The 18,010-nt window shown below is 39.4% G+C and overlaps 1 protein-coding gene across 8 annotated transcripts in view; it reads left to right on the top strand.

The window, feature by feature from the left end:
- The window catches only part of FBXL20 (F-box and leucine rich repeat protein 20), a 106,306-nt gene that overhangs the window by 83,287 nt on the left and 5,009 nt on the right, over window positions 1-18,010 (top strand). For 3 of the 8 annotated variants that reach the window (XM_025859171.2, XM_025859172.2, XM_025859177.2), the window contains exons 7-14: window positions 1,766-1,861; window positions 3,957-4,083; window positions 5,752-5,826; window positions 7,842-7,972; window positions 9,961-10,021; window positions 11,167-11,211; window positions 13,032-13,088; window positions 14,437-14,649. In XM_025859171.2, coding sequence (XP_025714956.1) covers window positions 1,766-1,861; window positions 3,957-4,083; window positions 5,752-5,826; window positions 7,842-7,972; window positions 9,961-10,021; window positions 11,167-11,211; window positions 13,032-13,088; window positions 14,437-14,649 — 805 coding nt within the window. Of the gene's footprint in view, window positions 1-1,765; window positions 1,862-3,956; window positions 4,084-5,751; window positions 5,827-7,841; window positions 7,973-9,960; window positions 10,022-11,166; window positions 11,212-13,031; window positions 13,089-14,436; window positions 14,650-16,173; window positions 17,327-18,010 lie in introns of those variants that run through there. The other 5 variants (XR_012375564.1, XR_012375565.1, XM_073883865.1 and 2 more) reach the window with 5 other exon arrangements.

The raw sequence follows: 18,010 nt of genomic DNA, 5'->3' as shown, positions 1-18,010 counted from the left end.
TAGGTCCACACAAAGACCTAAGACACATATCAGCCAAATAGAATGTATGGCTCCTATTTGAATCCTATTTGAACAAATCAACTTGACAAAGGCATTTATAAGACAATTGAGGAAACTTGAACACAGACGGGTTATCAGATATTAAGGAATTAAAGTCCTTATCTATTAGAAATATGTCCTAAAATATTTATAGGTGAAATAATATGTCTGGGATTTGCTTTAAAATACTGGAACAAAAAAGCAGAGGGAAATCGATGAAATAGAAATAATAGAAATTAATAAATGTCAGAGCTTAATGATGGTACATATGCATTCTCTATTATTCACTCGTATATATTTGAAATTTTCCATCATAAGTTAAAAAAATTAAACCGAGAACATGATCACGGTGGAAAAAGAGCCTTTAGGGGCACCTGGATGGCTCAGTCGGTTAAGCATCTGCCTTTGGCTCGGGTCGTGATCTCAGGGTTCTGGGATTGAGCCCCTCATTGGGCTCCCTGCTCAGCAGACAGTCTGCTTCTCCCTCTTCCTCTGCCTGTCCCCCCAACTTGTGCTCTCTCTCTCTGAAATAAATCTTAAAAAAAAAAAAGCCTTTAAGAAATTCATAAAGGAGTACCTGGCTGGTCAGTTGGTGGAGCATGCGACTCTTGATCTGGGAATCATGAGTTTAAGCCCCATGTTGGGGGTAGAGATTACTTTTTTAAAAAAGGAAAAAAAACAAGGGCTCATGAGAGGCTTAGTTGGTTAAGTGGCCTACTCTTGATTTCAGCTCAAGTCATGATCTCAGGGTCCTGGGATAGAGCCCCATGTTGGGCTCACACTTAATGGAGTCTGCTTGAGGATTCTCTCTCTCCCTCTCCTTCTGCCCCTTTCCCTACACATGCTTGCTCGCTCTCTCAGAAATTAAATAAATATTTATTTTTAAGATTTTGTTTATTTATTTGACAGAGAGAGACACAGCGAGAGAGGGGACACAAGCAGGGAGTTGGAGAGGGAGAAGCAGGCCCCCCGCGGAGCAGGGAGCCCTATGCGGGGCTCGATCCCAGGACCCTGGGATCATGACCTGAGCCGAAGGCAGACGCTTAACGACTGAGCCACCCAGGCGCCCCAATAAATAAAATCTTAAAAAAAATAAAAAATAAAAGTAAATGAAAGAGCAGAGGGGCACCTGGGTGGCTCAGTCGTTAAGCGTCTGCCTTTGGTTCAGGTCATGATCCCAGTGTCCTGGGATTGAGCCCCACATCAGGCTCCCTGCTCAGCAGGAAGCCCACTTCTCCCTCTCCCACTCCCCCTGCTTGTGTTCCTACTATCGCTGTTTCTCTGTCAAATAAATAAATAAAATCTTTAAAAAAAAAAACAATAAATAAATGAAAGCACAGAGACAGAGCTTTCAGTCTTCATGTTTCATCACTTGCTCGCAAGTTCTAATAAGCTAGCTTTCTGGTATTTCTGTATTTGCAAAAAGCATATAGGTCTCCTATGAGCACATAGGTAGTTTGCTGTTAAACTTATTTCCAAATGAGAATGAAGCATCATCATCCCCTCATGCTAATTCTCATACACAGCACAGCCTTTCTTCTTTGTGAATGGCATCTGCCTCTTCCTCAATGTGAAAAGTCCCAGGATTTATAACTGCTTTTATTTGGAGTATGGAAGTTTTACAGTTCTTATGTATACACACGTGTTTAATAAGAATTGTGTATGACGTACTAAAGATGTGTTCCTGTGTGTTTATTCATTATTTTCTCCTTTTTCCATTTTTCAGTACATGTACTAGCCTTAGCAAGTTCTGTTCCAAACTCAGGCACCTTGACTTGGCTTCCTGTACATCAATAACAAACATGTCTCTTAAAGCTCTGAGGTAAATGTCTTATAACAAGAGTATCCAATAATCAGAACAAATACTGATTTTTTTTTTATTTCAAATGACTGAAATAAAGTTGGAATTGAAGGAAACTGTGTTTTATGGATATGTACTAAAGTTCAGAATAGATCTTTTGTTTTATCACTTGCCCAAATTACAGAACACATTCAGATGAAATGACTAGAGGTAACTAGGATTTCTGAGCAGACTGGTATAGCGTATACACGAATGATTAGATTTCTATGAAGGCTTGGTTGCCCCCACCCCCCAGAATGCCACATATCATTATAGCTTAGTGAGCAAAACAGCACTCTGGAATCAGGTGATTGACCAGGTACCTTGAACAAATATAACCCTGTGAGCTTTTCCTTATCATCTCATAGTCCTGTTGTTAGGGGTTAAACAGAATTATAATTGTTTGATAATATTAGGCCAAACCATACAAAGGTGCCAGTATTTGACAACTTTTGGCTTCGTGTGGCTCAACCTAATATATATAAAGTGCTTAGGAGAGTAAGTTTTGTTTTAATATTAATGTATTTTTTTAAAGTACATTACAGAAGGTATACCTTAAATGGAGGGTGAAATGCCCATTCTCTTTGTAGCTTCACTTTTTTATCAGTCTTTTACAGGTAATTATGGTCCCATGTATTGGTTATGCTCGTAAATAGTAAAAATTAAGCTATTAAGAGAAGAAATATAGATTTAGTTGAGTATAAGTAATCTAAAAAGGGCTTCTAGTCCTTCCTTATGAATACTGAGTACATATGTTTCTAAGCCCATTTGCCATGTGGGATAATAAATAGGATAATACAACAGCATTTATGGTTTATAAAATATTTTCACATAAATGATTTCATTTATTTGAAAACCATGTGAGGCAGATAGGCAGACACTTATAGAGAAGAAAATCTAAAACATTTTTGAATGCCAGGTACTGTGATTTAACCTCACTGAATAAGGTATTGTTGCTGCCCTTTAGCTGCTCAGAGTGTAGTGGGAGAAAAAAATAATAATAAACATGTTGTCATACTACAGTGTTATAAGAAGTGAGTGCTTCCATTTGGGGAGAACACAGGCTATGGCTGATCTTAGATTAAGAGAAGTTCAGGCAGGTTTCCTAAAGTGACTTGTCTGAAGTCACACTATTAATGTTGAAGAATGGACTTGAACCAGGATCCCCTGCCTTCATTTTATAAAACAATTAAAGCAGTATTTTCCAAAGAATGTCATAGAGCTTGGGATTCCTGCATAGTTCAAATGTGAAATCAAAGATGATACTGATGTTTGATAGAAGGCAGGGATCAAACACAGTATAGCCTAAATTTAGCCTATGGAGACCGTACTCTAAAGACTTCACAGATAAGGAAAATTTATAGATCCTTTGTAACTTTTTAAATAAGAATTTAAACGTCTTCATTATTACTTTGATAAGTAATAGAATTACTTGATAAAGAATCTGAATCTAAACTCTTCACTAATTACTCTGTTAACTTGAACAGTCACTTAGTTCCCATTTCCTTTCCCGAGACCATTTAAACATGTGATAAGTGCATAAAGAATATATTTGAAAAGGATAAACCTCCATAGCAGTCTAATATATCTGAAAAACAATATTGTGCTTTGTGTCGAACCATGAGAGACTATGGACTCTGAGAAACAAACTGAGGTTCTAGAGGGGAGGGGGGAGGAGGATGGGTTAGTCTGGTAATGGGTATTAAAGAGGGCACGTACTGCGTGGAGCACTGGGTGTTATGCACAAACAATGAATCATGGAACACTACATCAAAAACTAATGATGTATGGTGATTAACATAACAAAAAATTTTGTGCTTTGTTCTTGTTAGTTTAGCTGGATTTGAGATAGCCCTCCTGTGATACAGTCCCACCTGAAGTCAACCAACATTAATAAATATGCTTTGTTGTTGTGAGATTGCCTGTATTCTAAATCTGTGTTAAGTAAATGAGCATATCCTTGTGGGAAAGCATGGGGCTGTAGCCATTCCCTGAATAAATAGCCAGTAAAGTGAGACTTTGGTGCCTTTAGAAATGGATTTAGTCATATATTTGTTTCATTTTCTTTTGTCCTAAGTGAGGGATGTCCACTGTTGGAGCAATTAAACATTTCCTGGTGTGACCAAGTAACCAAGGATGGCATCCAAGCACTAGTGAGAGGCTGTGGGGGTCTCAAGGCCTTATTCTTAAAAGGCTGCACACAGGTAATACTCCATGTAGTCTTGTGAATTTTAGAAGAACTGTGAACTTTGAAGGCAGCCCAAAGATGTTGGCTGGAGGAATATGTAGTTGTATATTAATGACCAAAGATACATGCTTACCAAAAATTAAAGTGTCTTCCTTAGAGTAAAAAAATTATGAAAAGAAATAACATCTGACCAAAGATAAAGTTTTTGAGGGGAGGCAAGATGGGGAGACAAAATCACACTGAACACGCACCATAGGCAGGAAGCATCTTACGCAATTTAATCTGAGAAGGAAACTCGCCATGTTGTCACTGCCTGAGACCTTGAACTGGAGACACAAGGAAAGCATTCTTAGCAATTTTCACTAGTTGTTTAACTACCAGGTTAAATGTGCCAAGTATACAGAACGTACATTTTATAGTGTTGGTGTTTACTTCCTGCCAGTCACATTACAAATCCCAACACGTTTTGTCATTAAAGATTTTACTATCTTCATATTTTACTGTTATTTAAAAAAGGAATTGACAGGGCAGCATCTCGAAGGAAATAAAAGTGAGTTTAGAAGTGACTGACGAAGTAGGGCTAAGCTCTTGTGACATTATTTTATTAATGGTTACTGGAACCATGCCTTGGATTTTGTTAAAAGTGCCCTTATTCCATTATTACTGTGTTATGATTGTTTAAAAAAAAAAATTCCTGTAAGGTACACGCTACATACTAAGGTCGGCCATCATTCCTGTTAAAAAAAAGTTTTTTTTTTTACCAAACTTAAGATGAAGCTTTGTTTTTGAATGTTAGAAGATGGTGGTTGTACATTATTTCATTTAGAAAATATAAAAATTCATTTTGTTCTGAAGCTAGGTGTTAAACTGGAATAACTCTTATACCCCAGAGAATGGGACAGTTGTGCCCTTCCCTTGACATTCCTCTGTTGTTTAATTCTTTAGGGTCTTAATAATTGTTTTTTTTTAATCCTGAGAGATTAAACAGTAGACTTGTTAAGAAAACAAAAATGAAACTGTAACCAAAATTTTAAAATAAAGTTTAAAAAAAAAAAGTGCCCTTATTCCTTCACCATGATGGGAGGAGTTCCATTGTTTGAAACAGAGCTTTGAAAGTAAGACTGCCTTAAAACAACAGCTTGAGCTTCTGGTTATTTATGGAATCCTGAAAAATATTGATTGGAATGCACCATTATAATCAATTACTTGCCATCTGTTCTCAGCACTGTACGCATGGCACTGATCTTCCAGCAGCAGATAAACCGGATTCCTTTCTCAGCTTCTGCTTCCCAAAGTTTGTTTTTAAAAAAAACTTTTTATATAGGAAGTATAGAAGTGTGAAAATTATTTTAGCTTCATAATCCCTGAGCAAAATGCTGTGAGGCATACTTAATTTTTATCAGAAGAAACATCCATAAACATTAGGCAGTGTTTATTTTATCTTTTCCTTGATTTGATGATCATGTGAATTTGATGTGGTTGAAACTGATGAAAAATACTGATAACCATACTAATGACATGAATTACCCCTTTATGTGACCAAGGGTCATTGTTTCTGGTACACTGTTCTTTGAAACCTGGTTGGCTATATTTAGAATATATTGATGAATGTGTATACTCCTAAATCTTTATCCCTTGAAACAATGTTAGTAATCATTTTTTTCTGTCTTTTTAATTTTTCTAGCTAGAAGATGAAGCTCTCAAGTACATAGGTGCACACTGTCCTGAACTGGTGACTTTGAACTTGCAGACTTGCTTAGTAAGCAGTCCTTCCCACAACTCTTTTGTATTTGTAATTCAGTGCAGTGATATTGTACAAGCTTCAGTCATCAAGACCGGTGGTTTTTTCCACTTCAGCCCTGTGGGGTGACACAGGGGATACAGGGGACACACAGATGATCGTTTGCATGCTTAACGATACTCACGCCTAAGGTTTTTGACATAAGTCATCTAGAAGATAGCTCATGCAGAATTCCAAATAAGCTATAACTCCACCCCTTTTCTTTTCTGCTTTTTAGAAGTGAATTATTCACAGACTTTAATACTTAGAATATTTTTGATTAATTAATTGCAGTCATGCCAATGAAGATCTATCAGTGAATCATAACTATTGGGAACCACTGATCTAAACAGATGACAAGCAAAATGTACTCTCTAAATTATTTCCAAGTAGTAGTTGAAGTTCACATTGGGCTTGTTTAGACTGTCAGCTTTTTTGTGTCTATCCCCAAACCCCTGCATTTTGCTCAGAGAATTTGCTGAAACTATTCAGGGTCCTAGAACATTGACAATATACTTTTAGCTTTTCTCTCTTACCTTGAAAATTACAATTATGTGTTGCCTTGCAGCGAGAGCCTCTCATGGCAGTGAAAAAGAGTTGAAGGTTTGCCTTGTTTTTGCTAAAACTTCTGCTCATTATCCCCTCCCTTTCTTGTATGATCTCCTGAAACTTGAGACCATAGCGGTTGTTTAAAGGTGACACATAGGGGGTGGGGGGATGGGTTGGCCTGGTGATGGGTATTAAAGAGGGCACATACTGAATGGAGCACTGGGTGTTCTACGCAAACAATGAATGAATCATGGAACACTACATCAAAAACTAATGATGTAATATATGGTGATTAACATAACATAATAAAAAAAAGAAACATTAAAAAAAGAGTGACACATAAAGGGCCATATTTTGTGCAATTGAAGCAACCTCCCCTTCAGCCCTTAAGGGATGGTGCTGATAATGATCTACTTGGGAGGCTCCTGAAGACTGAGTTAAAGGAATGACATTCCTTTTAAGTCTGATCACCGCTTTCTTTTAATTCTGATTACCATAGTTGCTAACTCTCAGAATTTGCCTACTTTCATTTATGAAACCGAAATATTTGGAATATTTGGCCTGACAGGAAGAGCTTATACAACTGCTATAAACATGAAATCATCATCTTGCAGTGACAGGAAAAAACCGTTCTCAGGGATGTTTGGATCTTATGTCTATGTATCGACACGCAGATACACTCTCTGTATTTGTGTGGTTGTATGTTACATACACATGTATGCCGCACCTACCATTTGCTGTTTTAGTTTCATTTCCTTGACCCTTTCAGCAGACAGAAATCACAGTCGGTAAGCACAAAGAACCAGTTCTATCATCTATTTATTTTACTCTTTCCCTTCACCCAGATCTTAGGATATAAGGCATTCCTTCTGTAGAATGTGATGCAATGATTCTCATTCCTAAGACTTCACGTTTCTGCCCCAAAACGGTTGACGTGACCAAAGTACATTCTCAGTCCATCCTCTTTCTTCCGTGATCCCTTACGGACTTGAAAACACTAAGAAGGAACAGGCGGCACAGCTCTACAATACTTTCCTAATATGTGACACAAATTCTCTTTGGCCTGATAAAGCAATTTAATTGAATCTCCCCCATTACGTTAAAAGAATCCCATTATGGCTTCTTCCCTTTACACCAGAAATGAGCACAGGGTTGCTTGGCTGGCTCAGTCATGTGACTCTGATCTCAGGGTTGTGAGTTCAAGCCCCATGTTGGGCGTGGAGCCTACTTAAGAAAAGAAATGAGCGCAGATTCTCTCACAAGTAAATCAAAAGGAACTGAAAAGGAGAAACAGTGTGTTCATTTTCTTTTAGGTCTGCTACCTGATTGATATTAAATCGGTTTTATTTCTTTTTGGTGCTTATTTTCCCAGGTAACATTTTTTCCTTCTTTTTCTTCTGCTGCGTTACTAATATCTGTGGGGGTTTTTTGCTCTTATTTTTTAGCAAATCACAGATGAAGGTCTCATTACTATATGCAGAGGGTGCCATAAGTTACAGTCCCTCTGTGCCTCCGGCTGCGCCAACATCACAGATGCCATCCTGAATGCTCTAGGTCAGAACTGCCCACGGCTTAGGTAAACATTCTTATTTAGCTCAAAAAACCAGGGGAAAGGAACAAAGCCCTTCTTCACCCTAATTTATTCCTTGGAACTTTGAGATTTTTAAGGGAGACACTACAAGGCTACTACCCTTTTAGATGCTAACCTATTTGCTTTGTACCTCATTTGATTACATGTAATTGGTTTAAACCAAGGGGTGATAGTCCCCATTTCCTACTTCTTGCTCTCCATACTAGAAAAAAAAATTTAAACATTTTATTTCATTACTTGAGAAGTGAAATAAAGGCATTTTCTCTTACTAATACTTCCATGTAATTCCTTTCTGAAGAAAGTTTTTAAAGGCCTACCCTGTGGTTATTTACCTTGCGGTAAGGATGCCAGGTACTTAGCAATAAGTATTTAAAAAGAAAAACCAGCCCTGCAGGAAAACTCCTTTGTGCTCGTGGTCTTTTAGAGCAAGCCTGATTTCTCTGTGGTTCCTCCTCTTTGCCTAAATATAGGATTGGCTGAATATTTACTAAGAATGCCATGTTAGCAGGTACATGTTTTCCAAACCCATGTTGGTTCTGTAAAAGCACACAACGGTGCTATTTTGTAATAAATAGGGATGATCTGCATATACCTTTTTTGTTTTTAAAATAGAGCTTTTATTGTACTTACATGTTAGATATGTTAACCATTGTTTTAAGTGATTTGCAAATATTAATTCATTCAGTCCTCTTAATAGCATATAAGCACTGTTACTGTCTCCATATTACAGATGAGAAAACTGAAGCACAGAGAGGTCAGGTAACCTGTCCAAGGTCTCACAGCTAGTGAGTTCAGGAGCAAGGATTCAAACTCAGGCAGTCTGGCTCTAGAGCCCAGGAAACCACATATAATAATCACTGTAAACCCATATGACTTTATTAAAGCTTTTTGTTATCACCTGGGCAGGGGCCTAACCATAGTTATTAAAAGTTGCCTGGATTATCAGAATTCCTTGATAGATTATAAACTTCGTCAAAATTAGTATCAGAGGCCTGGGGCTAAGGAGGTAGCCGGACTCCTCCCTAAAAATATTACACGTTACCTTTTTCTCTTTTAAAGCGAGTGTTCAGCTCCTTACTCCTTCATGGTTTATTTTATTGTTCGAACAGAAACGCTCTCAAATATGACAATCAAAAGTTAGCTTTAGTCAGATCATGCTTTTCCATTAGATATTCATTTCTAATTGATTGGTAGTTGATAATGATTTATTTTACTGTACCTTTATTTCTTTCAACTCATGTAGTAAGTGATTTGTAAGCAAACATAAAGATGTTATTTGGTACTGTCGTGCAGATGCCACCAAACTTTGTACAGAAAAGAGCTACTTTTGATTCCCCTGTCCTGTGGTTTTAGTATTTCGGTTGATGTTTAACAGTTCCTGAGTAGGAGAGTGGCTGCCAGCTCAGCCCTCTGCACTGGGCCTCCCTGGGAGCCTGTGGGAGGAGGCAGGAAGCTTAAGGGCATTTTTTCATAAGTATGGAATTTCATACTTGGGACAGGCCTGTAATTAACCAGTCCCTTCATAGCATTTTTAAAAGCTATTTAAATCTGAGTGAACCTTCATGTAAAATAGGGAAAGAGAATAATTTCCTTGAGCAACAGATTAATTGAAACAGTATTTAGCTCCATTTCCTTTGTTTTCTAGGAGCAGGCTGCCCTCTGGGGGTAAGCAGTATGCCATCAAGAAGGCTTTTAAATGCATTTTTCATGCATTTTCGCATTAACTATAAGCTTCTATTACATTTTTCTGATTGCATCACCCTGAAATGTGGTGGTATTTACAGGACCACTTTATAATGACTCCATGAAAATGAATGGCAAGATCTGTATACAGACTTGCTTAGCTGTTTATGTCACTCTATGATTCAGTGCTTAGGGAATAGGAGGTTGTTTTCTTAAATTCTTGCTGTTCTAATAAACCCAGTTTTCCTGGAATAAGGGGCTTGACTTTCACTTTGCTTTTTTTTGAACAGAATATTAGAAGTGGCAAGATGTTCCCAATTAACAGATGTAGGCTTTACCACTCTGGCCAGGGTAAGTATTTTCTCCAGGTTCTGTAGGTTTGGTTTGGAATTTTTTATTTTTTTATTTCTTTTTTAATTTCAGAAGAGTGAGCACTGAGGGAAAAGTAGAATGGAGGGTATGGGGTGTGAGGGCACTTCTCTGTGGCTGGTGGGCCTGAACATTCTCATGCTGCAGCTGTAGGCCCATAGAACACAGACTGCTCTGGAAACACAGATGTGCATTGGAGTAAATATGATGCTCCTTCTTTAGACTTGATTTGCCACGTTTTCACTGATGGTAAACTAGGGAGGGCCTTCCTAGTGCTTCGTGAAAAAAACTTTCTTGGTTGTTCGGTATGTGACTGGTGGGTGAGAGTAACATTGAAAGAAACATATGGGCCTGATTTTAAATGGAGACGGTTTAAGAGATTTTTTTGTGTTCTCCAGAATAAATACTTGGAATGGCTTATAAATCACTGTATAATAGTAGTATTTAAAATTATACTGTCTTTAACTAGTATGTAATGGAATATGGGGAGGAACATTTGCTTTCAGGCAGATTGATGGAAGACTAATGGGTGGGGGGGGCAGTGCATGGCATAACTCAGTGAGGACACAAAGCTTACCTTCCATTCTTCCAAAGAAATCATTTTCATTAAATTATTTATGGTTGGAACGATCTGTATTATCTTGGTATTAATGTTCAGAAAATTTATTCCCTTGGACTTAGAAGATGTTAGATACCTCAAACGTAGAATAATTGAGAAATTTTCACTGTGATCAAGGCCTTTTAAAATGCGTGATTGGGCTCCTGGGTGGCTCAGTCGGTTAAGTGGCTGCCTTCGGCTCAGGTCATGATCCCAGGGTCCTGGGGATCGAGTCCCTCATCAGGCTCCCTGCTCAGCGGAGAGCCTGCTTCTCCCTCTCCCTCTGCCTGCTGCTCCCCCTGCTTGTGTTCCCTCTCTCACTGTCTCTCTCTCTGTGTCAAATAAATAAAATCTTTAAAAATAATAATAATAAAATAAAATAAAATGTGTGATTAATGAAGGCAGAAAGTGACATTAGAATGACAAAAGATTTTGTCAGTGTATTTAATACTTCTTCTTAGTTTTCTGGCTTTAAATTTTCCCATGTTTTAAATGTTCGTGTTATAATGTTTGGTTTTGTATTCTGTAGAATTGCCATGAGCTTGAAAAAATGGACTTGGAAGAGTGTGTTCAGGTAAGAGTGTGGATTTTTACACAGAAATACAGTATCATAGGGGTGCCTGGGGTGGCTCAGTTGGTTGGGCATCTGACTCTTGGTTGCAGCTGCAGAGTCGTGGGATCAAGCTCAGCAGGGAGTCTGCTTGAGATTCTCTCCCTCGCCCTCCCCCTTTGCCCCTCCCCCTAAAATAAATAAATCTTAAAAAAAATAAAAGGAATACAGTATGATAGAAACTTACAAAAAAGAAAAAGAAACTTACATAATACATGCATATCAAAACATTCAGTTCCCTACTCTAATGTCGTGTAGTGCCTGGCAGCACTGCTGATTCTTACTTTATTGAGGTGTCCTCTAGGCATCCCAGGCAGAAGTGCGTGGTGTACATGCTAAGGAACTAGGAAAATACATGCCATCAATAAGGTTACCAGTGGAAAGAAAGAAGGCCCAAGCATTCAGGCCATAAAGATGTTAAAATGTTTTCTTAAACCTACAGGGTTATAATACTAGTAAATAATTAAAGCCCCATCACATGGACAATATAGCACTGCCCTTTTTTTTTTTTTTTTTTTTTTAGTTTAATGAGACCATGGACCCCTTACATCATTAGCCGTGGAGATCCAACTCTGCCTTTTGGGCAGACAGACTGACCAAATACTGCCTTAACAGCAATTTCTTTTATTACCAGTTATAAGAGCTTTAAGATTACTAGTTGATCAGAGAGAAATTTTGAAGGGGGACTCGTAAAAAGAAGATAAATAAATTGTTTTAATGGTAAAAATAAAGATACTTCTAGTAACTATAGGGGTGAATTTTTTCTAAATTACTTGTTATCCAGACACTCTTTAGCAACTATTCTTACTAAACTAAAACTTGGGGCACCTGGTTGGTTCCGATGGTTGAGCATCTGCCTTTGGCTCAGGTCTTGATCCCGGGATCCTGGGATCAAGTCCCGCATCGGGCTCCCTGCTCCTTGGGGAGCCTGCTTCTCCCTCTGCCTCTGCACCTCTCTCTCTCTCTCTGTCATGAATAAATAGATAAAATCTTTAAAAATAATAATAAACTAAAACTGTTCACATCCATCTACCTTTTGCATATGCCTGAGTGTCCTGTGTGTCCTTTCCAATGTTACTCCCTCTCAGTGATGTGCACACACCTTCCCTCCCCAACCTTTCATCCCTCACCATTTCTTAGCCCCTGTGAAGCTATGTATGTTAATAGACATCATCATCATTTCAGAGTTGGAGGAACATTTGAAAAGAAGCACTGATTTACTTTCCAGCGTAAGATAACTATAAAAGACTGTTCTTCCTTCAAGAGTTCCTTCTTCTTTAATGTTCATAGTTAACCCAGATTCCAGCAGCCCCTTTTCTGCCACCTTCGGGAAAATACCTTACACCCAAGTTATCAAATCAGAGTTGTGGCATGGCTTATAAAATACAGGCCAAATATACTTAAAATTTGAGGATATTTTCATATTAATTTTTTTTTCACATTTGAGCAGCATTTTTCACATGGAGCAGCATCTTCTGATTCTTTTCTGTGGTGGTTCTAAGGAGCTAAAGTCCAGTGGGTAGAAGTCACAAAGGGACAGATTTTCATTCATTTCAAAAACAAAAGAGAACTTTCAACAGACCTGTTCAAAGATGAAGACTACAGATGACTAGATTGTTCAAAGAACAGGTTCAAGTAGCCAATAGGATTTCAGTCTTAAGATTCTGTTATTTTATGGTTAATATCAGGATATCAGTTTAGAATACAAGTGTACTCAAGAATGAGGTACAGCCATGAAGTTTTTTTGGAATTATACCCATAATAAATTCACGTGTTTCTTTCAGATAACAGATAGCACGTTAATCCAACTTTCTATACACTGTCCTCGACTTCAAGTGTTGGTAAGTTTGACTTTTTAAGTTTTATGTGTTCATTGGATTTAATCAAAACCCAGCTCTTACTTTCTTCTTGGTGTCTGGCTACCATTTGGGGAAAGCATATTTCTATAAATTGCCAATTTATAGAGGACCAAGGGATTGTGTATCAATACTTGGGAGGTTGAAAAGTGACATGGAAAGTATGAGTTCTCCCTCCCACATGAATTACACTTTAGCCTGAATGATGTTTAAATTTCAGAGATCCAGGGCACCTGGGTGGCTAGTTGGTTAAGCAACTGCCTTCAGCTCAGGTCATGATCCTGGAGTCCCGGGATTGAGTCCCACATCGAGTCCCACATCGGGCTCCCTGCTCAGCGGGGAGTCTGCTTCTCCCTCTGACCCTCCCCCCTCTCATGCTCTCTTTCTCTCTCATTCTCTCTCTCAAATAAATAAATAAAATCTTTAAAAATAATTAATTAATTACATTTCAGAGATCCAGGAGACAAGATGGCCCAAAATAAAATTTGCTTCACCTTGAGACTAAATGATCCTGTAAAACAGAACTAGTCAAGGCTTTACTAGGGGTGTTGTCTGGTACTATTTCCAGTAACATTATGGGAAAGCATTCCGCTTAACTCTTTTGTGTCCAGGCTCATTTTTTGTGTGTATTTGGTGGTATGTTACTATCCAGAATTGGGACAAGGGGTTCTGAGTTTCACGTGGAGGAACCAGGGATTTATGGAAAATTGATAAAGGGATTTGTGTGAAGATGACCACACCTGACAAGTGTATGAATCATCTTCAGTTAGTTAACTGTTTGGACATTCTCCTGTACCAGGTATTCAGTATTTAGTCCAAATTCCAGAAAGTTTTGTTCAAGAAAAACTTGAGCCCCTCTTGTCCCAGTAGAAAAGTGCTAATTTATATGGGGGGTGGGTATCATGTTTTGTTCATGAACTAAAAGTCATTGCATGAATTCACAAGGTGTATTTAGAATCACACACAGAAGGACACCTGGGTGGCTCAGTCGGTTAAGCGTCCAACTCTTAATTTTGGCTCAGGTCATGATCTCAGAGTTGTGAGATTGAGGCCCGTGCTGGGCATGGAGCCTGCTTAAGATACTCTCTCTCCCTCTGCCCCTCCTCCCCTCCCCAAAAAAGAATCACACACAGAAACGTCAGTCATTGATAGTCAAAAGCAGAACCCCAGCAACTCTAGTTTGCTCTTCTTCATTTCACCACATGGATCTGGTGATGGCTCCATATACATCACAATCTAATCCAGAAGATGTCCTTTCTGGCTGTGCACAGGCTAGGGGCTAGAAGAATGCCATGAGATGTCTCAGTGTCCTCCTTGCTCTACTTGGCTGCAGAGTCTGTCTCACTGTGAGCTGATCACAGACGATGGAATTCGTCACCTGGGGAATGGGGCCTGCGCCCATGACCAGCTGGAGGTGATTGAACTGGACAACTGCCCATTAATCACAGATGCTTCCCTGGAGCACTTGAAGAGTTGTCACAGCCTCGAGCGGATAGAACTGTATGACTGCCAGCAGATCACACGGGCTGGGATCAAGAGACTCAGGGTAAAGACGGCTGCACACTCTCCAGCTCTGGTGCTCTTAGCACCTTTCCTTCTTTCTTTTTTTTCCCTCCTCCATTTCCTTTTTGTTTGTTTGTGTTTGTTTTTGTTTTAGATTTAGATTCCTGTGATTTTTATATTTACTTGGACATTCAGCAAAGAGGAAAAAAAATGGAGAGCAAACCAAAGGGTAGTTTTTACCTGTTGTTCCAGATGGAAATTTAGTGGGAAAATACCCACTGAGGGGAAGAAAGTAGGTCTCCTCCCAGCAGAGTCTCTCCTGTAATGTCCAGAGCTTAATAACATGCCCAGAGTCAAAAACACATGCCAGATTCAGGAAAGAAAGAAAGAACATAAAATACTTAGTTAAATGGGATTTAAGAATTTAATTTGTATTTCCTTTCACATCAAACCCTTTTGCTGGGGTTCTTTTTTAAGACAACAAATGGATTAAGTAGGGTTTTTTTGTTTTGTTTTGTTTTTACCTTTTAGCCCCATCCTCCATACTAAAGAGACCCATGCGTAGTCAAATGACTGGAAGACAGGTTGCCAGCAAGGGGGTTATAAAAGGATGGATGAATCTGTATGTTAGGTTATTCAGCTCAACAGACATTTATTGGAACATCTGCTTCACACCTGCTGTGGGAAAGGCACTGTGCTTAGTTAGGCCCTTACAACCAGTGTCTAAAAACATCCATGTTGGCCATATGGCATCTGAGTGCATAAAGGAGCACCAAACCTCATCTTGAGTTCCAGTTGGCCTTAGTTCCTCCTCTCCCTTCTGACCTAGAGGACTGAGAGCATAACTGCAGTGGGGAAGCCTTGCAGCCATATTCCTTCTACACCAAAAGAGAGCTACAGGCCAACCAGAGCCTCTTCTGTGGCCTCCTTGCAGTAGGGGTCCTAGACCTCCTTGGTTGTCCAGAATGTCTTCCATCTCTGAGTCCTCAAGACTTTTTTCTGTTCTCAAATCATCACTTAACATTTCGTTTTAATTTAGCTATTTATGTCTAGACTGTTAAATTCCCTAAGAGCAGGGTTTCCGTGTTGACCATCTTTGTACCCCCTATGTAACTAGCACAGTGCCTTGAGTGTGGTAGGAATTCAGAAACTATTTATGTACTAAAAATTAGCAGTATGTTTTTAAAAGTGGATAATTAGGTTTTTAAGAAAATATCAGAAGAAACATTGTCCACAGTGACTTGGAAAAAATTATTTTAAGCTTGTATAGTTTCTTTCAACTTTGGGAATCCAACTAGCAATCCCTTTGGGACAGGTTAAGAGATTAGTATGACGTTTTTCCCCAGTTTTATTATTAAAAAGCAGATACCAAAGTTATGTGAGCTATTTAGTCATTTAGAATAATCTGGAATACTACAAAGCAGAACCTAGGTCTCTCAACATCCTGACCGGTACTCAGCCTCTGCCTTGCTTTCATGTTCACTCAGCCCCTGTGTTTTTTCTGAAAAGCAATGTTGCTTTTTCTGTTTTAGCCCTCTCTCTTAGTAATGTTTCTGTCTTGTTTCAGACCCATTTGCCCAATATTAAAGTCCACGCCTACTTCGCACCTGTCACTCCACCCCCATCAGTAGGGGGCAGCAGACAGCGATTCTGCAGATGCTGCATCATCCTATGACAATGGAGGTGGTCAACCTTGGTGAACTGAGTATTTAATGACACTTCTAGAGTTACAATGGAGTCTCCAATGGAAGCAACCCCAGTGTTCTGGGCAAGGGTTACAAAGTGAGGGCAGCGTCCAGATCCCCAGAGCCACACATAACATGCAAACCCACCCTCACCCCCACCCACTCTAGTTCTGTGACCAGGGGACTGAAGCCCATGCTGGCTTTATCAAGTGGATTGGTAAAACTTAACCATTCCTGTTGGACATGCCAAGAAGAAAATCATAGGCAAGGTGGAGGGAAGGGGGCATTCCAGCCAACGCAGTGTTACTGCGCTTGCAGTTTCTTCATTTTTTGAAGGGGTTTCTTTGGTGATTTTGGAACAGCAACTGCAGTCCTCCAGGGTCAAGGAAAGCATAGAAAAACAATATGTGTTGTATCCAGGGACCAGAAAGAAAAATTCTTTGCATCCTATAAATGGTAGCCATCTCTCATGGGATGACTACAGAGCTTCTGTGCTTCCTTGTTCCCATGCCAACATGCTGAGCATGCTCCCAAAGAAGGCTCATCCATTCCTCCTCCTGTGTTTTAAGTATTTGGCCCAGAGGTTTCCTAAATGGTTGCACTGAAATCGCTGCGGTCCAAATGTGATTACTTACTCACTCAAATTGTCACTCTTTCTAGCACACTTGTGCACCTGTCTTTCGTTCTCTGTTGCTCCCTCCTGCACTCTTGCTCGGTCTGTCACCTGTTCATTGTCTGCTTACTCACACTCAGTTGTTATTCTTTTGCCGTTGTGTTTACAGTGTGCATTTTGGATGATTAGTTGGGGTTACCAAACATTTTTAAAAGAGACATTATCAATAAATATTTTTTTAATTCTAAATTTTACCATTAGGGGACCCTGCCTGAATCTTTGCCAGTCTGAAGGGAAACTATCACAAAACCAAGAAATGGTATGAGAAGAAATTGAGTTAAAACTATTTTGATGAAAACAAACTTTGCCTTTTGGTTTCTGTTATACCTTGTGATATATAATAATACGCATGATATGCCCAATGTTCTCCCTGCACATTTTTCTTCCCGTCAGACTCCACTAACTTAATACGGAGAGAGAAATGCATTATTAGTAAAGAGTGGAATGGCGAATCCCAAAACTGAGCCCAAAAGCACCCCACACCCAAGCCCAGACATGTCGGATGTTCACTGAAATCTAGGTGTGAGCAGTAGCATCCCTGATTTGTGTCTGTGAGGTTGTTTTGTTTCAGTAGGAGCGCTGCTAGAGTTGCTGTGCCGTCTAGCTGGTCAGTTTCTCCCCCCAAGTCCCCCGCCCCGTTCCAGCCTATCAGGGATACAAGAATGACCCTAGAACAGGTGGTCAACTGTGTCAGTGTTGATGGTGTATCTCAAATGTTGGTACCTTGAAGGACCAGAACCATTTCAAAACCTGTCAACCCTATCTTTCTTGTGCTCCGGACTTCCCATGAATGAAATACAGGGGTAACCAGGTGAAGGCTTTGAGAGGAAGCAGGGGGTTCAGTGTCTCTGCCCAGCATGGTCAGCAGAACTGAAGGCACGTATTCAGTGCCCATGACTCAGAGGCAAAGAAGAGGCTTCCTTCCTTCCCCCCAAAAGTCATAAAGGATGAGGGAACTAAAATGAGTTTCTAAAGTATAAGAAGTAGATTTCTAAACCCCAAAGTTAGAAACCTTATGTGGTTTTTAATAGGACACCTTCTTTTTC

The sequence above is a fragment of the Callorhinus ursinus genome, unplaced genomic scaffold, assembly GCF_003265705.2.
Source record: "Callorhinus ursinus isolate GAN/ISIS: 27379988/994484 unplaced genomic scaffold, GSC_fseal_2.0 scaffold52, whole genome shotgun sequence".
Taxonomy (NCBI): domain Eukaryota; kingdom Metazoa; phylum Chordata; class Mammalia; order Carnivora; family Otariidae; genus Callorhinus; species Callorhinus ursinus.
The sequence above is the reverse complement of the archived record's forward strand: the minus strand, read 5'-3'. Positions and strand labels throughout refer to the sequence as shown.